Source organism: Salvelinus namaycush, chromosome 23 (assembly GCF_016432855.1).
Source record: "Salvelinus namaycush isolate Seneca chromosome 23, SaNama_1.0, whole genome shotgun sequence".
Lineage (NCBI taxonomy): Eukaryota > Metazoa > Chordata > Actinopteri > Salmoniformes > Salmonidae > Salvelinus > Salvelinus namaycush.
Window position 1 is genome coordinate 43880032 of NC_052329.1, and position 24435 is coordinate 43904466.

The window sequence follows — 24435 nt, forward strand, 5'->3', positions numbered from 1 at the left end:
AGAACAACAGCAAATCAATCTCAGAACAACAGCAAAAGCCCTTGTGAAGATGCTGAAGGAAACATGTAGAAAAGTATTTATATCCACAGTAAAACGAGTCCTATTTCGACATAACCTGAAAGGCCGCTCAGCAAGGAAGAAGCCACTGCTCCAAAACGTCATAAAAAAAGCCAGACTACGGTTTGCAACTGCACATGGGGACAAAGATTGTACTTTTTGGAGAAATGTCCTCTGGTCTGATGAAACAAAAATAGAACTATTTGGCCATAATGAACATCGTTATGTTTGGAGGAAAAAGGGGGAGGCTTGCAAGCCGAAGATCACCATTCCAACTGTGAAGCAAGGGGGTGGCAGCATCATGTTGTGGGGGTGCTTTGCTGCAGGAAGAACTGGTGCACTTCACAAAATAGATGGCATCATGTGGAAGAAAAAGTGTGGATATATTGAAGCAACATCTCAAGACATCAGTCTGGAAGTTAAAGCTTGGTCGCAAGTGGGTCTTCCAAATGGACAATGACCCCAAGCATACTTTCGAAGTTGTGGCAAATGGCTCAAGGACAACAAAGTCAAGGTATTGGAGTGGCCATCACAAAGCCCTGACCTCAATCCTATAAAACATTTGTGGGCAGAACTGAAAAAGTGTGTGCAAGCAAGGAGGCCTACAAACCTGACGCAGTTACACCAGCTCTGTCAGGAGGAATGTGCCAAAATTCACCCAACTTATTGTGGGAAGCTACCTGCCACGTTTGACCCAAATTAAACAATTTAAAGGCAATGCTACCAAATACTAATTGAGTGTATGTGAACTTCTGACCTACTGGGAATAATTCATTCTCTACTATTATTCTGACATTTTACATTCATAAAATAAAGTGGTTATCCTAACTGACCCAAGACAGGGAATTTTTACTAGGATTAAATGTCAGGAATTGTGAAAAACTGAGTTTAAATGTATTTGGCTAAGGTATATGTAAACTTCCGACTTCAACTGTACACCTCAAAATGTACATTAATACACAAAAACAGCAAATCCTCCATATGATTAATCTCATAGGACTAATAGTACTGTAGAGCTCTTTTTACTTACACACAATATAGCTGGGTCGCCCCGTCATGTCCCTAGCTGTCCACCACCATGCAGCGCCCCAAACCCCACACCCTACTTTATATTAGGCATCCAGACCTTATGAAAGTTGCCCAGTATACCCTTAATATGGTAATAAATCAAAGCTAGTGATACATAACTTTACACTGTGGGAGGATAACCAACCTTCCAATTAATGGACATGTTTCTTATCCGCTATAAATGGTTAAACAGTTTCTTCAGATAAGTGTTCAGTATCAACATTTCCAAGCAAACAAAACCAAGAAGAAGAGTAAATCTGTAGACATGCAGAGAGAAAAGAACATACTGTTTGCCAGAATTCAGCCAGCCTTCACAAGACCATAACATATGCAAATATGTCCCCTTTTGTGTTTTACACCTCAGCAGAGGAATTACATTGCTGAGTGCATGTCATTCAGTTTCACTGGCATATAGTACGTTCTATGGTTGGTCTTAAACTGTAGTAATTTATGTCTGAGATGATATGAACGTGACTGGGCATTCAAACATATGTATCCATTCATCATCAATTGCTTTTTCCAGGTCTTCGTTTTACATGTTTCAGTTCGCTACAGCTAGCGACTGGAACAAGCTGCAACAGACTCAAACTGGCCAGTTTTATCTCCATTTCTTCATTCAAAGATGCAATCATGGACACTTACTGACAGTTGTGGCTGCTTTGCGTGATGTAATGTTCTATCTACCTTTCCCTTTGTGCTGTTGTCTGTGCCCAATAATGTTTGTACCATCTTTTGTGCTGCTGCCCAGTTTATATTGCTGCCATGCTATGTTGTCTTAGGTCTCTCTTTATGTATTGTTGTGGTGTCTCTCTCGTCGTGATGTGTGTGTGTGTGTTCTATATTTAATTTTTAATTTATAATCCCCGTCCCCGCAGGATGCCATTTGGTAGGCCATCATTGTAAATAAGAATGTTCTTAACTGACTTGCCTAGTTAAATAAAATAAATGTTTTGTGTCATCGGGAAAAGCCTATATCAACTCATGATACAGTTTGTATATCAACGTTGGAGGTTTGTCAGACTGCATTAAAAATAAGCATCTGGCTTGTCCAGTGTTTGCTGCACAGAGAGAATTTAAGTATTGTTATCTGTAAAAATTCACCTCACAGACTGGTCTTCCCTGGCTGCCTGACCCTCCTGAGACCCCTGTCACCATCTGATCCTCCTAAAATGAGGCATGACAAGGAATTACCTTGGTGTACATGTATACATTGATTCTATTCTTGGATAAGATAATGTTTCAATAATTGAAATTACCATTATTCCCAGATCCCAGACTGTAGCTTTAAGCTGCCGTCCTGTAGCTACTGTAGAGCTACCCATCAAATCAAGATGGAACTTTGTATCATTCAATGATAGTTAATATACAGCAAAATTCACCTGACCTCCGTAGACTGGTCTTCCCCTGGGTGTCTTATCCTGCTGGGACCCACTGTCACCATCTCGTCCCGCTAAGACATGATGAGCAGGCCTCCATTCCCGTTGGGATGCCTGAAGGACCTGTGGGTCTGACAGAGATCATTGCGGCACAGTCTGCGTGCAGGCAGACAGATGACTTTGGGATCAAATATTTTTGTTGCCCCACAGATTATTTGGAAACGGTCCTCTGTCTGCTTGGTATGCGTTAGCCTCGCGTCATTTTGGCATGATTCACACACTCCGATTTTGCTGCTTCAACTTCTTCGATAGCCTACCTCTCCTAGTTGGACGTGAGCGTTCAAGTGCGCCTAGTATGTGTGGTCTCGTTGAAATAGAGTAGGCTGCCTACATAGGCGGAGAATCACGTGGCAGTTAAATATTAAATAAGATTAGACTTCAGTTTACAGTGTATGTATCGAAGTGCAATCAAAAAATGTAATCATTGAAAAGGAAAAGGCACAAAGCGCACATAGGTTAGGCTACTATGGTGAGTGACCGTTGCGCCTATTACTACTAAGTATTGATTACCCACTTAATTGTCTCTGCCTGCAAATCGTCCTCCTATTAGGTGGGCTATATTCTTTAGGACTATGCTAAACGTAGCAAGTGTCACTGTCCTCGTTCTTGCTGCTTCCAGTTCAGTAGCCATACCTGCGAGATCAGGTGCGCGTATGGTCTCAATTAAATAGAGTAGGATATAGCCTATGCATGAGCAGAGAAGCACAGCGCAGTTCTCTGTCCAAGGAAATGTACTTCCTACATTGCCTAGAAAGTTCTAAATACTAATCACCCATATTTCTGTCTGAAAATCTTCCCACTCCTAGAAGGTAGCCTATAAAAATAGCTCAAGAGAAAGTGCAAGTCTCTCCAACTGCTATCTTCAAACTACATCTAACATATTGGTTGATCTATCCCAGTAATACAGATAGCCTAATATAGGGGCCATGTGAGAATCTCCTGGGAATTTAAACTATTTTAAGGTCTTTTTGCTAATTTAATATTGCCTATAGGGCTCAAAATTGCTGCGACCATGGCAGGCAAGTGAGCTGCGTCACATACGCCTAAAATAACATTGCGGGACTGCGGTTGGGTTTGGGACCAGTTCTTGTGGGAGTCGGACAGAAAGCCGGCGGGGTGGGGTATGAAAAGCTGCGGATGCTGGCGCAGACCTCTACTGTGCACCGTGACAGTGAAGCCTGTAATGTTAGAGCTGTGTATTACTGTCAGTGTGAAAAGTAGGGAATTAGCAAGGGAAACGGACAGCTCAATAACGTTACATTGCCATACTGACTAATAAAACCTCTCAAAACAAAGGCTACAAAACATTTCCATTCCGACCAAAAGCTGTTAGATAGCGATATGAGGTAGCTATTATTACTATCTGACAGATAGGTCAGCTCTAGCCTCTACCTGACTGTGGTAGCTACTAGCTAGTGCAGCTAATTCACCTCAGTCAAGAGGGGATCAAACATTCGCTAACGTTACATGTCAGTTACAATACTAGCTCAGCACTGCGAATAAACACTAGTTAAACAGCAGTTACCTTGTCAACTAAAGAGTAGCCAGTTTCTGCTGTGCTTGCTTTTAGAACTCTGGGAAAGAGTGCAAATCATACAGTGCATTCGGAAAGTATTCAGACCCCCTTGACCTTTTCCTCATTTTGTTACGTTACAGCCTTATTCCAAAATTGAATGAATAAAAAATATTCCTCATCAATCTACACATAATGACAAAGTGAAAAAAGGTTTTTAGAAATTTGTATTAAAAATATAAAATCTTTTTTGCATAAATATTCAGACAAATTTTGCTCCGGTGCATCCTGTTTCCATTGATCATCCTTGAACTGTTTCTACAACTTAATTGGAGTCCATCTGTTGTAAATTCAATTGATTGGATTTAAGGGAGTTCCCCCAGCATCCTGAAAATTGAAGATGCCTCAATAACTCAGTGGCCTACATCATTCTTTAATGGAAAAAGTTTGGAACCACCAAGACTCTTTCTAGCTCTGCCCCCCCGGCCAAACTGAGCAATCGTGGGAGTAGGGCCTTGGTCAGGGAGGTGACCAAGAACCCGATAGTCACTCTGACAGAGCTTCAGAGTTCCTCTGGAGATGGGAGAACCTTCCAGAAGGACAACCATCTCTGCAACACTCCACCAATCAGGCCTTTATGGTAGTGGCCAGACGGAAGCCACTCCTCAGCAAAAAGCATATGACAGCCCGCTTGGAGTTTTCCTAAAGGACTCTCCGACCATGAGAAACAAGAATCTCTGGTCTGATGAAACCAAGATTGAACACTTTTGCCTGAATGCCAAGCATCATGTCTGGAGGAAACCTGGCACCAATGGCGGACTGGCCGTTGGGAGCACCGGGACATTTCCCGGTGGCCTGAGGGTCGTTTTGGCCTGCGGTGAATAGTCAACTTGACCAGCAATAATATAGCAAGCAGGAATGAGTTGACGGAGAATCCACTCATCAGGCGCAACTCTCACTCACTCGCTGCAGTGTCCCCGCACCAAAAATGACACCAGGTCTCTCCGCGACGCACATAGCAACCGTCTACCTGCCTCTCTACAGATAACATTTTAGACAAGTCGCACGGCGAAGTGGACAGTCAGAAGAGGAAAGGTGAAGCAGAGAGGGAGAGAATAAAGAAGAGAGGCCCTTGCCACAGATGCTGCAAAATAAGCGACATGTTCGCCAGTACCAGGTCAATCAAAAACATTAGCTAAACCACACACACTGACACACACACACACACGACACCCAGCATGGCTAGCTAAGTAGCCTAGCTAATAATAGCGACAACTTCCGGTAGGCTAAACAGTTTGCACGTCTTACATCATAGCAATGAGTGCAACATAGCGATCATAATATGACATTGAAGGCAATATGTTTCAACTAGTAGAAAATAGTAAACCTAGACTATGGACTTGCCAGCATTCGGTAATGACTCGTGCCACATAAGCTGGGGAAAGTGCACATACACTGTACAGGCTACAGTAACGTAACCATAATACATCCATGAATGAAACACAGTAGCCTGTGTGACACAGCACAGGCAATGACAAAGATCGTTAGCGCCATTAGTACCAGCATTACAAGTTACAATAATATACAGCTCTGGGAAAAATTAAGAGACCACTCCAAATTAAGAGACCACTCTTAATTTTTCCCAGAGTTGTATTAATGTAGCCTACTGATACACTAATGATAGTGAGTATGATAATAGTATTTTCTTTGTAAAGGTGGAGAAGGAATTAGCAGCAGCACTAGAGCTTCAGGTGCTCCTGCAGAACAGATGGTGGTCAGTTCAGACTCAGACTCAGACTCAGAGCAGGAACCTTAAGGTACAACTTCAGAGCACAAAATTAAACATGTAGGTTATGATTTTAGATTAATATGTACTTTATTTATGAGATTACCAGTAGGACTGTAATCGGGGAGGGGCATACAATCGATGAGTGCACAACTAATACAAGTTTAGGTTATTTACAATGTTATTCTCATTCTGCAGAGCAACTAGCTGTGCAGAGAGAGGGAGGTTCAGAGCCCAGTACAGGGAAAATAGAAAGGGACATCAAAAGCACTGAAAATCCATTTGATTATTTTGCCCGTCCTCAGTCCAAGGATTTTGACTTATTTTTTCAGTACCACCCAAAACAAACCCCTCACAGTCATTCCCAATGTAATTCCACTCTGAAGATGGCACAAACAGAAAATGGCTGACATACAATGAAGTAACTCACTCCTTGTTCTGCTCAGTATGTCTTGCATTCGCAAAACCTTCAGCCAGTGATAGTGCATTTATCAAAGGAGACATGCAGGCCTGGAAACATGCCCATCAGAAGGTACAGGAACATGAGAGAAGCAAGACCCATAGAGAAAGTGCAGAAGCCTTTTTCCTCAGAGCCAGCAAAGCAGACATCTGTACCCTTCTGAGTGATAAGCAAATGTCAGTTGAACGAGACCAGGTCAGAAAGAGGAGGCAGGTCATGGATTGTGTGATTGATGTAGTTAAAGTTATTGGGAAATGTGGGCTTAGCTACAGGACACAGACACGAAGCTGCATATAACTTCTTAAACATGGCTGACAATCATGGCTAGTTTTTTGAGTTTATATTGTTACTAGTGGTAATTACTTACTGGTTACTCTGAAGTAGCTATGCTATGACTCTTCCTTAACAGGCTGACAAGGGTGAAAGACAATTTGCTGTGAGTTAAAGCTTTTGTACAGAGGCATGTTTTTTGGACTTTCATGTTATACTTGCAGTTATGTAGCCAATGTTCAATTTCATTGACATGGTGTATAGATGTGTTTGTGTGCTGTTGGCTTTATGGACACCAGTGAGGGAACATTGTAATCTACATTTTTTTGTAGGGGAGGGCTTTTTCGACTTTTGTATTATACTCACGTTGTTGTAGCTTATGTTCAGTGAATGTGTGTGTGTGAAGTTTTTTGATACTTTTGATATGCTTGAATATAAAGATAATCATTTGAGCTAACTATCTCATTCTCTTTTTAAAAAGTGTAGGCTAATAGTTTTGTGTGTCTAGCCTTGTACATTTGTATGTGCTATGATTGGTGTATTCCTAGTGAGTTTGAGGGTGCACCTATAGCCATAGCATACCTTGAAAACTCAGTGTTCAGATAGGCTACTTGTTGGTCAGTCCCAAATGTTTGTATTTTGTAATGTGGATAACAGATGAACATAGTGTCCAAATGTATAACTAGTTTGGTACCCGTTACATCAACAAATAGGGTTAGCCTACAAAATTAGCGGTCTGGTGGTTTGCGTGAACAGGGTGGCCTGGGAAGGAGTCAAATTCCCAGCTTGATTTATTGTTTCAGTCCGCCCCTGCCTGGCACCATCCCTACGGTGAAGCATGGTGGTGGCAGCATCATGCTGTGGGAATGTTTTTCAGGGACTGGGAGACTAGTCAGGATCGAGGGAAAGATGAACAGAGCAACGTGCAGAGATCCTTGATGAAAACCTGCTCCAGATCACTCAGGACATCAGACTGGGGCGAAGGTTCACATTCCAACAGGACAACGACCCTAAGCACACAGCCAAGACTACGCAGGAGTGGCTTCGGGACAAGTCTCTGAATGTCCTTGAGTGGCCCAGCCAGACCCAGGACTTGAACCTGATCGAACATCTCTGGAGAGACCTGAAAATAGCTGTGCAGCGATGCTCCCCATCCAACCTGACAGAGCTTGAGAGGATCTGCAGAGAAGAATGTGAGAAACACCCCAAATACAGGTGTGCCAACCTTGTAGCGTCATACCCAAAAAGACTTGAGTCTGTAATAGCTGCCAAAGGTGCTTCAACAAAGTACTGAGTAAAGGGTCTGAATACTTGTGTAAATGTGAAATTTCTGGTTTTCTTTTTAAAACATTAGCAAAAATGTCTAAACGTGTTTTCACTTAGTCATTATGGGGTATTATGTGTAGATTGATGAGGAAAATAGTGAGATTTGCGCCCTGTAAACTGTTTTAACCGGCTTCATCACAGTTGCAGCAGACTGTATTTTTCAGTGCTAATACATTTCTGGCGGCCTTCTTCCATTACACACAGGTGTTCAGAGCATACTAGATACTGTAGCTAATTAGCACAGGTGGTCCCTCTGTCTTCCGTAGACACGTGCTGCAAAATGGAGATATGGCCATGTGGGAACACTGACCCTATAAAGGTGTGTATCAATTTAACCTTTTGTTTTTCGTTAATGATTTCTCACTGATATGAAAAATAAGATCCTTATGCTTCCAAAACCTTACCGCAAGCGATGCGTGTTGATGTCCCCCATACAGAAGATGCCTTCCTTTAATGACTCTGTGTAATGTAATGGGCTAGGAACCACTGTACTACTGTATGAGTTGTTGAAAGGGAAGTTTCCCCTTTATTTGTCTAAAAGAGGATAACAATTACTTATGCGTCTACTAATGTCTGGTAAGTCGTATCACTTTTCAGTCAATGTATTAGAGCTCGTGAACCACATTTCAGAAGCATGCATGTATTGTCTAGAATATATATATTTGGCTTAATACATTGTTAAACCACTTTTAAATATATATCATTTTTAACTGCATTTCATTTTACAAACTTCTGATGGGGGTTAGACATTAGGATTAGAATGAAGCATATTTTCGTAGGGTAAGGGTACATCAATGTAATCAATCCTGATCTAACAGATTTAGCTCTATTGTGGCCCCTGAGGCCCTCATAGCATTATCAGCCTAATCGGAGTGAAATAATAATCTATCTGTAACTACTGTATGGGGAAATTCCACGGTAACAGAGACTCCGATCTTTCTACTCAGATGCATAGTTTTGGTAACAGAATATAGACACACATGGCACAAACCGTCATTCTGTTTCCTGCATTGTTCAAGTAAATGTGTTTTTGTAAAATGTTCAGTGGAAATTGTTTAAAGTAGGCCTTGTGCATAGAGTAGTATGGTTTGTTAAACTTTGCAATCATTGGTTTTTGTTTTAAAGTGAAATGTCTAATTTAGAGCAGGGTTTCCCAAACTCAGTCCTGCGCCCCCCGTCCGAGTGCACGTTTTGGTATAGCACAGGTGGTAGAGAGTGCATGTTCCATATAACTGCAGGATTGCTGGCTCAAGCCCCACTCTGGCTGTGCCTCTTTAATCTCTACACTGGTACTCTGCCGGGGAAGTAACACTACCTAGAAGTATCTTCATTAGCCTAACTGACTCGCAATTGCACAGCAGAAAGCCTTTAGCAACTGCTGAGATTTTAAAGGTCAGTGGCCTGTGTCTGTTCAAATCATAGAGATAGATGGAGCAAAGCTGTCATTAAGCCAAAGGGTGGCTACTTTGAAGAATATCAAATAGATTTTTGATTTGTTTAACACTTTTTTTTGGTTACTACATGATTCCATATGTGTTATTGCAGTAGGTGCTGTCCAAACTTTTGACTGGTTATGTATGTATAAAAAAATCCTGTTGCCTATAATGTAATTGCAGCAAGTGTGAGAGGGCAACATAAAGCACTGTTTAAATGTTTCTTTTCTCTCTGGTAGTCAAGATCAAGAGCACAATTTCTCCCAAACACAGAAGTCTTTGTTATTCATTTTGGAGCTGATCTTTTTGTGTTACCTGTGAACTGATTTTAGTCTCTATTGTCATTGAGGCTGAGCACTGGGCAGGGGAGCCTTGCATCTCACAACTGCTTACATAATACCCATTGATTGAGTTGTTTAGTGAATGGAAGTGAAACTGAGGTGGAATACAGTGCCTTGCAAAAGTATTCATCCTCCTTGGCGTTTTTCCTATTTTGTTGCATTACAACCTGTAATTTAAATAGATTTTAATTTGGACTTCATGTAATTGGTGAAGTGAAATGTAAAAAATAACCATGTTTCAAAAAAATGTCTCCCCGACCCACGCCCGAGGGCTACGATAACATAACATTTGACAGAGGATATGGTCAACTTTTAGGATATAGCCTGCTTGGTTGGTTTGGTCTTTCTCCAGCAAAAATAAGACACTTTAGTTTTGCTACGGTCTCTGCCAGTGGGTACAACCTATTTCTCTGTCACAATGTACACTGGCTGCTTCTCCTGAGAGTTTCAGCAAGATGCAGCCAAGCACAGAATATTGACTACAAACTAAGTTCCCCATCCTCTGACTATCAGATACTGAGTGAGCACGTGCACAGTGCTCACATGCTCCCTCTGTCAATAGAGTACCACAGTACTTGACAGTACTCAAAGTCATAATACCCATCAAATATAGAGGTCAAACAAGGAAATAATTCAAATTTTTCCCAAAGGGGATTTAGAAACACTTAAAATAAGGGCTGAGTTTCGTGTAGGCTTACCCTGACGTGACATTTTGATAACTATGTAAATCTCTCTTGGACAAGGTAACTTTAAATCAATATATTTGGATCTGAATACTCTAATTAGATTTTAAAATGCTAATTAGCATTAAAGTAGACATCATGCAAGACTACAAATCCCTGCAAGCTCCTGCACATCGTCTCTAGTTGACACCTTTGCCAACAGGTATTGTGTCAATTTACAACTTGCACAAGAATTCACAGAATTGTCCATTTAAAGAAATTTAGCCAATTTACTCATTACAAAATTTTGCTAACATTAGATAGTTCATTCGGAGATTCTTACCTTTGCCTCGATTCGGCAGTTTCGTCCAAATCATCATGGCATTTGTAGTGCTTTATAATAGCCACATTAGCAACTAATTAGCATTTCATTTTTGGGGTTAAGTACAGGCGAACATATTGATAAAAGTCACCTTGTCCTAGAGAGAGATATACACCTACACAAATCAGTCCTTATTTTAAGTGTTTCTAAAATTCCCAATGGAAAAAATGAATGGTGGAAAAATGATTGGAACCAATTCCCTGTTTGACCGCTAGGTTTTATGGGTATGACATCTCCACTGCGGGGCTCTATAGACAAGTTCTCCTTGATGGCAATATGTGCTCCAAAAGGAGCCATGTGTTTTTACTTCATCTGACCTGGCTGATGTCATCACCAAGGTGCTGGGCCATCTGAAGGAAATATGATTATATTATTAAGGCAGAGCATGCACATTGCACAAGATATCAAAAATGGCAGTGTGCTTGTATTTATGTGAGGACTTCTTGTGTCAGTGACATTGCTGTTAAGTTATCATGATCTGCTTCAAAGATGACTATATTTTGTTGAAAATGTTATCTGTCCAACCAGCCTTTGGGGGAAATAAATGGATGTTGTGTTTGACAAGCCTATAATTAGAATGACTCATGATCATATTAGACCATGAGATAATTATTGAGATTCAAACCGCCACTGTGTGTCTCTTTGTGTGAGATTCAAACTGTCTCTTCATGGAGCTGTAAGCAGCACAGCAGAAGTAGGACGGTACTAAAGGTAGGCGTTGCCTCGCATCTTAATAGACTGAGGCAGACCACAGTACAGTCACGACACACTCGCATATTCTCACACACACTGTCACACACTCACGCAAGCTCACTCAAACGGTATGTTCTCTGTGATTAAATTTGACATCACTGGGTGTAATTTGTGCCCTGTTCCATGGAGTCGGGTTTTATGTGGCTGAACAGTGGCAGAGAATGGAAGGACACATTTAAACATGTAGCAACTGACCTGGGTGGTATTCAGTAGGCAGATTAAATAGAGTGAAACCTGAATCAATTTTGTTTCCTGTAGAAAAGAGTTTTACGATGTGCCATATTTAGGTTTGCAAAATTCCGGTAACTTGCACAAAATGTAAAAGGTTGAAATGCCAGTTGGAAGATTCCTGGAATCAGCTGGGAAACCTCCAACTGGGATTTCTGTAAAACATGGTAATTTTGGGAAAGTTAGAAGAATTGAGCAACCCCGGCCCTACTGACGGTGGCCACAATGCAATCGGTTGCAGAAACAAGACAACCACACTATGGTTTCACTCCGAATGTTTATGCTGTATCAGAGGTTTTAAGGTGGATACACGACTCAAGCTGTTCCTCTCATGGACATTGTCATTGGATATTGACACTATATCGATAGCTGTCCTTAAAGGGATACTTCAGGATTTTGTCAATGAAGCCCTTTATCTACTTCCCCAGAGTCAGATGAACTCTTGGATACCATTTTTATGTCTGTGTGCAGTTTGAAGGAAGTTGCTAACTAGCGTAAGCTCAATTGCTAAGTAGTGTTAGCGCAATGACTGGAAAACAGCTAGCATTGCGCTAATGCTAGTTAGCATTGGCTCGCAAAACTACCCCTAACTTCCTTCATACTGAATGCAGAGACATCCATGAGTTCATCTGATTCTGGGGATGTAGATAAAGGGCTTAATTGCCGAAAACCCTAAGTATCCCTTTAAGCTACACCATAAATTGAGTGATCCTGCAGTGGTGTTTCCCTGCAGCGGCCTTAGTAGTTTACATCCATACCTCCAACAACCTCTCCGTCAAGGAATTAATATGGTCCACACACACCCACATAGTTATGAAAAGGGCACGACAGCGCCTCTTCCCCCTCAGGAGGCTGAAAATATTTGGCATTGGCCCTCGGATCCTCAAAAGGTTCTACAGCTGCACCATTGAGAGCATCGCTTTGTACAGCAACTGCAAGGCACCTGACTGCAAGGTGCTACAGGGGGTGGTGAGTACAGCCCAGTACATCATTGGGGCTGAGCTCCCTGCCATCCAGGACCTCTATACAAGGCGGTGTCAGAGGAAGGCTCCAAAAATTGTCAAGCCATAGACTGTTCTCTCTGCTACCGCAGGGCAAGCGGCACCCCCCCCCCCCCAAACTATAAGACTGCTAAACACGACTGCTAAATAGCTAATCAAATACAGTTAAAGTCGGAAGTTGGAGTCATTAAAACTCGTTTTTCAACCACTCCACAAATTTCTTGTTAACAAACTATAGTTTTGGCAAGTCGGTTAGGATATCTACTTTGTGCATGACACAAGTAATTCTTCCAACAATTGTTTACAGACAGATTATTTCACTGTATCACAATTCCAGTGGGTCAGATGTTAACATACACTAAGTTGACTGCCTTTAAACAGCTTGGAAAATTCCAGAAAATGATGTCATGGCTTTAGAAGCTTCTGATAGGCTAATTGATTGTATATATAATTGTAGACCTCCACAAGCCTGGTTCATCCTTGGGAGCAATTTCCAAATGCCTGAATGTACCATGTTCATCTGTACAAACAATAGTACGCAAGTATTAACACCATGGGACCACACAGGCATCATACAGCTCAGGAAGGAGACGTGTTCTGTCTCCTAGAGATGAACGTACTATGGTGCGAAAAGTGCAAATCAATCCCAGAACAACAGCAAAGGACCTTGTGAAGATGCTGGAGGAGTCCTATATCGACATAACCTGAAAGGCTGTTCAGCAAGGAAGAAGCCACTGCTCCAAAGCCACCATAAAAAAGCCATACTACGGTTTGCAACTGCACATGGGGACAAAGATCGTACTTTTTGGAGAAATGTCCTCTGGTCTGATGAAACAAAAATAGAACTGTTTGGCCATAATGACCATTGTTATGTTTGGAGGAAAAAGGGGGAGGCTTGCAAGCCGAAGAACACCATCCCAACCGTGAAGCATGGGGGTGGCAGCATGTTGTGGGGGTGCTTTGCTGCAGGAGACACTGTTTGGCATCATGAGGAAGGAAAATTATCTGGATATATTGAAGAAACATCTCAAGACATCAGTCAGGAAGTTAAACCTTGGTTGCAATTGGTTCTTCCAAATTGACAATGACCCCAAGCATACTTCCAAAGTTGTGGCAAAATGGCTTACAGACAACAAAGTCAAGGTATTGGAGTGGCCATCACAAAGCCCTGACCTCAATCCTATAGAAAATTTGTGGGCAGAACTGAAAAAGCATGTGCGAGCAAGGAGGCCTACAAACCTGACTTAGTTACACCAGCTTCTGTCAGGAGGAATGGGACAAAATTCACCCAACTTATTGTGGGAAGCTTGTGGAAGGCTACCCAACACGTTTGACTCAAGTTAAACAATTTAAAGGCAATGCTACCAAATACTAATTGAGTGCATGTAAACTTCTGACCCACTGGGAATGTGATGAAAGAAATGAAAGCTGAAATAAATAATTATCTCTATTATTCTGACATGTCACATTCTTAAAATAAAGTGATGAACATACCTGACCTAAAACAGGTAATTCTTGCTTGGATTAAATGTCAGGAATTGTGAAAAACTGAGTTTAAATGTATTTGGCTAAGGTGTATGTAAACTTCCGAAAAGAAAAACTCCCACTGTACACTGCGTTTATTTTCAGCGAACTTAACATGTGTAAATATTTGTATGATCATAACAAGATTCAACAACTGAGACATAAACTGAACAAGTTCCACAGACATGTGACTAACAGAAATTGAATAATGTGTCTCTGAACAAAGGGTGGGTCGAAATCAAAAGTAAGTCACTATCTGGTGTGGCCACCAGTTGCATTAAGTACTGCAGTGCATCTCCTCCTCATGGACTGCACCAGATTTGCCAGTTCTTGCTATGAGATGTTACCCCACTCTTCCACCAAGGCACCTGCAAGTTCCTGGACATTTCTGGGGGGAATGGCCCTAGCCCTCACCCTCTGATCCAACAGGTCCCAGATGTGCTCAATGGGATTGAAATCCGGGAAGGGAAGGGTACCACATGAGGGAGGAGGATGTCTTCCCTGTAACGCACAGTGTTGAGATTGCCTGCAATGACATCAAGCTCAGTCCGATGATGCTGTGACACACTGCCCCAGACCATGACAGACCCTCCACCTCCAAATCGATCCCGCTCCAGGGTAACAGGCCTCGGTGTAACGCTAATTCCATCGACGATAAACGTGAATCCGACCACCCCTGATGAGACAAAACCGCGACTCGTCAGTGAATATGCACTTTTTGCCAGTTCTGTCTGGTCCAGGGACGATGCGTTTGTGCCCATAGGCGACGTTGTTGCCAGTGATGTCTGGTGAGGACCTGCCTTACAACAGGCCTACAAGCCCTCAGTTCAGCCTGTTGCGGACAGTCTGAGCACTGATGGAGGGATTGTGCGTTCCTGGTGTAACTCGGGCAGTTGTTGTTGCCTTCCTGTACCTGTCCCGCAGGTGTGATGTTCGGATGTACCGATCCTTGTTACACGTGGTCTGCCACTGCGAGGACGATCAGCTGTCTGTCTTAGGTAGAGGTCGACCGATTATGATTTTTTTAACGCCGATACCAATTTTATTGGAGGACCCAAAAATAAATTGTCAGATTAATCAAACAATTTTTTTACATTTATTTTTATTATTATTATTTATTTTTGTTTATTTATAATTGTAATAATGATAATTACAACAATACTGAATGTACACTTATTTTAACTTACTATAAAACATAAATAAAAACAATTTAGTCTCAAATAAATAATGAAACATGTTCAATTTGGTTTAAATAATGCAAAAACACGGTGTTGGAGAAGAAAGTAAAAGTGCAATATGTGTCTTGTAAAAAAGCTAACGTTTAAGTTCCTTGCTCAGAACATGAGAACATATGAAAGCTGGTGGTTCCTTTTATCATGAGTCTTCAATATTCCCAGTTAAGAAGTTTTAGGTTGTAGTTATTATAGGACTGTTTCTCTCTATACCATTTGTATTTCATATACCTTTGACTATTGGATGTTCTTATAGGCACTATAGTATTGCCAGCCTAATCTCGGGAATTGATAGGTTTGAAGTCATAAACAGCGCTGTGCTTCAAGCATTGCGAAGAGCTGCTGGCAAACGCAGGAAAGGGCTGTTTGAATGAACGCTTACGAGCCTGCTGCTGCCTACCACCGCTCAGTCAGACTGCTCTATCAAATATCAAATTATGGACTTAATTATAATATAATAAACACACAGAAATACGAGCCTTAGGTCATTAATATGTTAAAATCCGGAAACTATAATTTCGAAAACAAAACGTTTAGTCTTTCAGGGAAATACGGAGCCTTTCCGTATTTTATCGAACGGGTGGCATCCATAAGTCTAATTATTGCTGTTACATTGCACAACCTTCAATGTTATGTCATACTTATGTAAAATTCTGGCTAATTAATTACGGTCTTTGTTAGGAAGAAATGGTCTTCACACAGTTCGCAACGAGCCAGGCGGCTCAAACTGCTGCATATACCCTGACTCTGCTTGCACAGAACGCAAGAGAAGTGACACAATTTTCCTAGTTAATATTGCCTGCTAACATGAATTACTTTTAACTAAATATGCAGGTTTAAAAATATACTTGTGTATTGATTTTAAGAAAGGTATTGATGTTTATGGTTAGGTACATTTAGTGCAACGACAGTGCTTTTTTTTCGCGAATGCGCTTGTTAAATCATCACCGTTTGGCGAAATAGGCTGTGATTTGATGATAAATTAACAGGCACCGCATTGATTATTTGCAACGCATAACAAGCTAGTTAAACTAGTAATATCATCAACCATATGTAGTCAACTAGTGATTATGTTAAGGTTGATTGTTTTTTATAAGATAAGTTTAATGCTAGCTAGCAACTTACCTTGGCTCCTTGCTGCACTCGCATAACACGTGGTCATTCTGCCACGCAGTCTCCTCGTGGAGTGCAATGTAATCGGCCATAATTGGCGTCCAAAAATGCCAATTACCGATTTTTGTTATGAAAACTTGAAATCGGCCCTAATTAATCAGCCATGCCGATTAATCGGTCGACCTCTAGTCTTAGGCGTCTCACAGTACGGACATTGCAATTTATTGCCCTGGCCACATCTGCAGTCATCATGCCTCTTTGCAGCATGCCTAAGGCATGTTCACGCAGATGAGCTGGGACCCTGGGCATCTTTCTTTTGGTGTTTTTCAGAGTCAGAAGAAAGGCCTCTTTTCAGTGTCCTAAGTTTTCATAACTGTGACCTTAATTGCCTACTGTCTGTAAGCTGTTTGTGTCTTAACGACCGTTCCACAGGTGCATGTTCATTAATTGTTTATGGTTCATTGAACAAGCATGGGAAACGGTGTTTAAACCCTTTACAATGAAGATCTGTGAAGTTATTTGGATTTTTACGAATTATCTTTTTATATAGTTTAAATATCCTAATAAGCAACTAATTCTGAAATATAAAAACGTAATAAATTACAAATTACATGACCCTCCCTTGGACTAGATAAAAAAAAATATATATATATACTATACCCTCCCTTTGCCTGAAATTGAAAACGCATGACTTTCTTCCAGGTAATCATTCTGTAAATTTGGATCTGTCCCTAATGACATAAGGGTCCTCTATTTTGGCTGTCCTTTAACCTTGCTTGACCTCTAGCAATCATGTTAAATCTGCTATGATGTTGCTGGGTTTGACATCCGTACTGGCATTGTAATTCTCACACCAATCATTATATTAACCTTGTAGGGACATTTTAAAAGGCCAGCGTCGTGTTCTGTAGGAACAAAATGACAGAAAATGTTTTGAAATGGAACAAGGTACTACCTGTCCTGAACAAAAAGGCCAGGGTTGTGTTTTGTACGCACGAAAGGGCAGATTTTTGGGGGGCTGGAAATGGAACAAAGGCATTGGTGGAAAAAGTACCCAATTGTCATACTTGACTATAAGTAAAGATACCTTAATAGAAGATTACTCATGTGAAAGTCACCTAGTAAAATACTACTTGAGTATAAGTCTAAGTATCTGATTTTATATATACTTAAGTATCTAAAGTAAATGTAATTGGTAAAGTATACTTAATTATCAAAAGTAAAAGTATAAATCATTTAAAATTCCTTATATTAAGCAAACCAGACATCACCATTTTCTAGTTTAATTTTTTTTTACGGATAGCCAGGGACAGTCTCCAACACTCTGGCATAATTTACAAACAAAGCATTTGTGTTAAGTAAGTCTACCAGATCAGAGGCAGTAGGGATGACCAGGAATGTTCTCTTGATGAGTGTGTGAATTGGACCATTTTCCTATCCTGCTAAGCATTCAAAATGTAACGAGTACTTTTGGGTGTCAGGGAAAATGAATGGAGTAAAAAGTACATTTATTTTCTTCAGGAATGTAGTGAAGTAAAAGTTGTCAAAAATATAAATAGTAAGGTAAAGTACAGATACCCCCCCCAAAAAACAACTGAAGTATTACTTTAAAGTACTTTACACCACTGGACAAGGGACTACCTGTCCTGAACTTATCCCATAAGAACACTCTGGTTATGTCCCAAATTGCATCTTATTTCCTATATAGTACACTAGGGAATAGGGGTATCATTTGGGATGCAACCTCCTTTGGAAATCCAACCTGTTGTTATTGTCTGCCCTGTAGCTGTGCGGCTGAGGTGGGCTGGTTTTATGAGTGAGCCTGGATGACCGTGATGGAGGAGGCTGCCACTCGGCTGGAGAGGGAGCATGTGCACAGCGTCTACGAGAAGATTGCTCCTTATTTTAATGACAGCCGCTACAAGGCCTGGCCCAAGGTGCGTCAGTTCCTACTGGAGCATGAGCCTGGCAGTATCATCGCTGACGTGGGTATGTATGCTACTGTGTCTGTTCTACTGCTGATGGACATGCATTAAGTGGGTATGTGTCTCTGTCTTAGTACTGGCCTCTGTCTGTCCTACCACTGACTATCTCTGGTGGCCTGAGTCTAATTGAAATTAACAAAAAGGCCAATAACAACATACTCTGCCTAAGGTTTTCTACCTGCTATTGTTTGATTTCATGATGCAATGTTTCGTTGTTGACAAGCAAATTAGTCTTTGGTTAACTCTTGCTTTCAGCTACTGTCTGAGATGGTGTGTGATATTCTTAATTTCGCGCCAGGGAATTGGTTTTCACACTCGAAAGTACCAGTCATTCTGATTCTGAGATGGCCTTGCTTCAAGTCATGATGTCAATGTCAAAACACAAGTAGCACTTCCAAAGGAGTGCACCATATAGGCAAGCAAATAGGGTGCCGTTTCATATTGGCCTCATGCATGTCTTTCTCCTGGGGTTTACATCTAGGCTGCATCCTGATTCTCTGCCCTTCTCCAAAAGGGTGCACATGCACACTCCCGGTCATGGATTAAACAGTGGTGGAAACTCCCTCCAGCCAATGCTTACACCAATCCAATTCTTTGAAATCTATGATTGTGAGTGAGCAAGTGCACACTTTGGGAGAAGGGTGGAGAATCAGGACTGGGACCTGGTGTTTGTTGTTGATTGTCTGCCTGCATCCCCATCACAGGCTGTGGCAATGGCAAGTACCTGCACATCAACAGCAGTGTGTTCAAGCTGGGCTGTGACGTGTGTCGCCCCCTGGTGGACTCTGCCTGGAGCCAGGGCCACGAGGTGCAGCTGTGTGACAGCCTCAGGCTGCCCTACAGGGACAGCTGCTTTGACGGTGTCCTCTCTATCGCAGGTAGGCCTATGCTTCACTCAACATGGGAGGGTACTGGCCTGTGTTGTCTAGCGGTTAGTGTGTCTGACCCCGGTTCAATCGGGGGTCAGACCAACTGGCTTGCATTCTGACTCACACTCCTGCTACCATTACTGTCTTCTTTTCACTGTCCTCCTCACGCCCCCTCGGGCCCTAACCCTACAATGTTTGCATATCGGAAGTGTCTGCATAGGTATAAGCAGTGCTTGTCTTGGGATGAAAGAAGTGCAGGAGCTGTCTTCTTCCAAGTCGGTCCATTAGACTATGTTCATCGAAATTCACAAATGACATTATGCTATAGAGACCTCTGTTTATTCACTGTTAAGGGTTTGTACACATTGTTCATGACTATTATTATAGCCTATGTGAAAAAGTAAGCATTATTGACACTGGAAGGCTGCTGTGTCTGATCCCATGTAGACCTACCATCTCCTGCCATTGTGCCCTTGATCAAGGCACTTAACCCCCACGAAGTACAACTGCACGGTTAGTCACATGTGGTCAACCCTCCATCTGGAGAGCTCCTGGGTGTGCGGGCTTGGCTTTTGATCCAGCCGTGAAGCACCCTAGTCTGCTTATTAAGATTCTGTTGAGCAGCTGATTTTAATGCTACAATGTGGTTAGACCAGGGCTTGAACAAAAGAGTGCCACCACTTAGGATGGTTGCCATCCTCAGTGGTGGCAACCATGACTGAAGTAAAAGTGAAAGTCACCCAGTAAAATACCACTTGAGTAAAAGTCTACAAGTTTTTGGTTTTAAAAATACTTAAGTATTAAAAGTAAATGTAATTGCTAAAATATACTTAAGTATCAAAAGTAAAGTATATATAATTTCAAATTGCTTATATTAAGCAAAGCAGACGGCACCATTTTGTTTTTTTAAAAGTATGCATATCCAGGGGCACACTCAGACATCATTTACAAAAGATGCATTTGTGTTTAGTGAGTCTGCCAGATCAGAGGCAGTAAGGATGGCCACGTGTTCTCTTGACAAGTGTGTGAATTTCACCATTTTTCTGGCCTGTTAAGCATTCAAAATGTAACGAGTACTTTTGGATGTCTGGGAAAATGGATGGAGTAAAAAGTACATCATTTTCCTTCGGAATGTAGTGAAGTTAAAGTACACAGTAACATCCTATCTTTCTGTAGTCTCTCCAACACTTCTAGCTCAACTACAGGAGGCGGGAGTAGCCATGGTGGAGTTACAGGAATAGCTACTGTTGGACTAAACTCCCTTCTATACAGTCCCATCTCCTTCACCCACCCACCCAAAGCTCTGTTCTGTCTTCGCTCATGTTCCCAGCATGCCTGTAAAATCCCTTTCTCAGGATGAGACACCCCGTGTCCCTGTAGGTTGACCCAAAAAATAATTGCCAGCTGGTGTCTCCTAATCTGCAATGGCATATCCCCCATCTCCACCTGTCGTCCAGACACTAGGGAGGTCTGAAACGCCCCACTACATATTGAGTCCTTGCCCCCTGTATGACATCTAGCCTTTCAAAAGAGGTCCGGGCTGTTGAACAATTCTCTGCCATAGCCTATTACAGATCGGATCAATGCAACATACATGGTCCTCAATGAGGAACGCCCCGCCCCCCACTCCTTCCCCGTCAGACAGGGCATCACATTTAGCACCTTCTGACACTTTCCCACCACTCTCTCAATGTGTTCTGCCTAGGTCAGTCTAGTGTCAAAGTATACCCCAAGGAACCTGAAGGGCCCCACCGTCTCCAAGTTTCTCCCATATAACCTCAAGTGTACCTCATCTCCCACCTTCCTCTTGGTAAAGAACACGGTCTGAGTTTTATCTACAGAGGACCTGAATCCCCACATTTTAAGGATCGGTGTCCCGCTAGCGGGACAACTTCCGGTGAAACTGGAGGGTGCGTAATTAAAATAAATTCTAATAAATATTGTGGATTTTAAACATTTAGGTACATGTAAGTGTCTTATATCAGCTGAAAGCTTAAATTCTTGTTAATCTAACTGCACTGTCCGATTTACAGTAGCTATTACAGTGAAAACATGCCATGTGATTGTTTGAGGACGGCGCCCCACATCAAAATATTTTTCCACCGGCACAGGTTTCATACATTCACATATAAAGATTAAATATTCACTTTTTTAAAATCTGATTTGTCATCCAAAGGGTCCCAGCTATAACATGTAGTGTCGTTTTGTTAGATAAAATATTTTTTTTATATCTCAAAAAGTCAGTTTAGTTGGCGCCATCATTTTGAGTAATCCACTCGTTCAACTTGTAGAGAAAGAAATCTGAAAAACTACCCCTAAACTTTGTTTCAACAAGTCAAAATGAGTTTCTATTTACTCCTCAGACACTCTAAAATGTAATCAAACTATAATATTTATTTCGGAAAGAAGTGTTTCTCAATAGGAAACCAATTTTAGCAGGTGCGCAACTTTGTCGTGGCGCGCAAAAACACGAATTTCCAAGTCTGTGTCCTCATAATAAAACTGTTATTTCTTATTTGTTTTTGAAGTTACAAGCCTGAAACCTTGAACATAGTGACACCCTGTGGAAGCCATAGGAATTGCATCCAGGGAGCTATTTTACAATATTACCTTTCTCTTGCATTTTTTTTTTATTTTTTTTTTAATCCCATTTTCTCCCCAATTTTCGTGGTATCCAATCGCTAGTAATTACTATCTTGTCTCATCGCTACAACTCCCGTACGGGCTCGGGAGAGACGAAGGTCGAAAGCCATGCGTCCTCCGAAGCACAACCCAACCAAGCCGCACTGCTTCTTAACACAGCGCGCCTCCAACCCGGAAGCCAGCCGCACCAATGTGTCGGAGGAAACACCGTGTACCTGGCCCCCTTGGTTAGCGCGCACTGCGCCCGGCCCGCCACAGGAGTCGCTGGAGCGCGATGAGACAAGGATATCCCTACCGGCCAAACCCTCCCTATCCCGGACGACGCTATGCCAATTGTGCGTCGCCCCACGGACCTCCCGGTCGCGGCCGGCTGCGACAGAGCCTGGGCGCGAACCCAGAGACTCTGGTGGCGCAGTTAGCACTGCGATGCAGTGCCCTAGACCACTGCGCCACCCGGGAGGCCCTCTCTTGCATTTCTAAGAGGATGGTCTCTCAAAAAAAGAAAATTCCAGTTGGTTTTTCTTTGGATTTTCTCCTACCATATCTATTGTGTTATATTCTCCTACATTATTTTAACATTTCTACAAACTTTAAAGTGTTTTCTTTCCAATAGTACCAATTCTATGCATATCCTGGCTTTCAGGGCCTGAGCTACAGGCAGTTTACTTTGGGCTCATCATTCAGGCAGAAATGGGGGCCTAGCCCTAAGAAGGGGGGGGCCTAGCCCTAAGAAGTCATTAATGCCCACCGCTCTACCTCATCAATTGCTTCCTGTACCTTCTTGACTATGTATGGCACATTTTTTTCCCTCATCCATAAGGCCCCGTCTGCAAATAACGACCTCCCAATATCTGGCTGTACCTGAGATTATTATTTATAATGATTGAGAACAACAGAGGACTAATCACGCTCCCCTGTGGTGTACCATTATCCACCATGTAGCTGCCTGAGAGGCTTCCCCAACCTGACCTGGATAGACCTTCCAAACAGGAAATCCTTTATCCAGGTGTACGTTCTTCCTCCTAACCCCGGAATATCGAGCTCGATAAGCAACCCCTCCTTCCACATCATATCATACACCTTCGACCACATCAAAAAAGACAGATACAACAGTCTCCCTGTTCACTTGAGCCTTCCTGACCTCTGCTTCTTAGCAGAGCACTGGGTCCATAGTTCCCCTACCTTTCCTGAACCCACTCTGATGTGGCGATACTAGCCCCTTGCACTCCAGGAAGTAAGTTAGCCTCTCCATCATAAATTCCATCTTCTTAAATACATGTGATGTTAAAGCTATTGGCCGATAGCTTGTTGGCTTCGTTGGGTCCTTCCCTGGCTTCCGGATTAGTACCACTACTGTAGTTTCCCTTCCTCCCACACTCTTGTACAACACCAATACCTTATCCAGTGCCTCAACACAAGATGGGCCAACGTAACATGGCACACCTCAAATTTCCCAGGTGAAGGTAACCCAGTCTTACCTATTTCCCTTTTGTGCATTCAACGCATCAGTTACATCCTCCCTCCTATCTAGCACTCCTGGATGCTTCTCTCTCATTCTCTCTCTGCCCCTCCATCTGACAAATGAACCAGGTTAATTTGGCGTTCATCTCTCCTCATCTGTTACTGGCACATCTTTCCCACTCATCAATACTTTATTATTATCCCACTCCCTTCTGACCCCACTCATCAATACTGGATTATCCCACTCCCTTCTGACCCCACTCATCAATACTGGATTATCCCACTCCCTTCTGACCCCACTCATCAATACTGGATTATCCCACTCCCTTCTGACCCCACTCATCAATACTGGATTATCCCACTCCCTTCTGACCCCACTCATCAATACTGGATTATCCCACTCCCTTCTGACCCCACTCATCAATACTGGATTATCCCACTCCCTTCTGACCCCACTCATCAATACTGGATTATCCCACTCCCTTCTGACCCCACTCATCGTCTTAATCATCCCCCAAACCTCTCCCACAGGTGTCGCCCTCCCAATGGTGTCACAGAACCAACGCCAACATGACCTCTTAGTTCTCCTCACCAGGGCCTGGGCGTGTTTATACTGAATCAGATGTTGGAAGTTATGTGTCCTTTTCCATACCAACGCAATCTTTAACAGCCTACTGTCACGCAGATTCACAGACTAGCGGCAAATAAACGTGAACAAAACGGTAATCAGGAACTGAATGCCCACTCTCCATTGCTATTCAATGCAGATCCCGCCTTCGTGCGTTGATCAACCTTTTTTGCCTCCGTGTGTGAATCTGGGCCTGCGATATGCTACTTTTGTTTTATAGAGGAGCCAAAATGCAATTCCCCAAAAATTAGAAGTGCCAGTACG

General features: G+C 42.3%; 1 protein-coding gene across 1 annotated transcript in view; it reads left to right on the forward strand.

The window, feature by feature from the left end:
* LOC120018847 (probable tRNA methyltransferase 9B) overlaps nucleotides 1-24435 on the forward strand; it is a 29743-nt gene that overhangs the window by 1765 nt on the left and 3543 nt on the right. The window contains exons 2-3 of the mRNA XM_038962066.1: nucleotides 18372-18574; nucleotides 19275-19448. Of these exons, the coding sequence (XP_038817994.1) occupies nucleotides 18412-18574; nucleotides 19275-19448 (337 nt within the window). The 5' untranslated portion in view covers nucleotides 18372-18411. The remainder of the gene's footprint in view (nucleotides 1-18371; nucleotides 18575-19274; nucleotides 19449-24435) is intronic.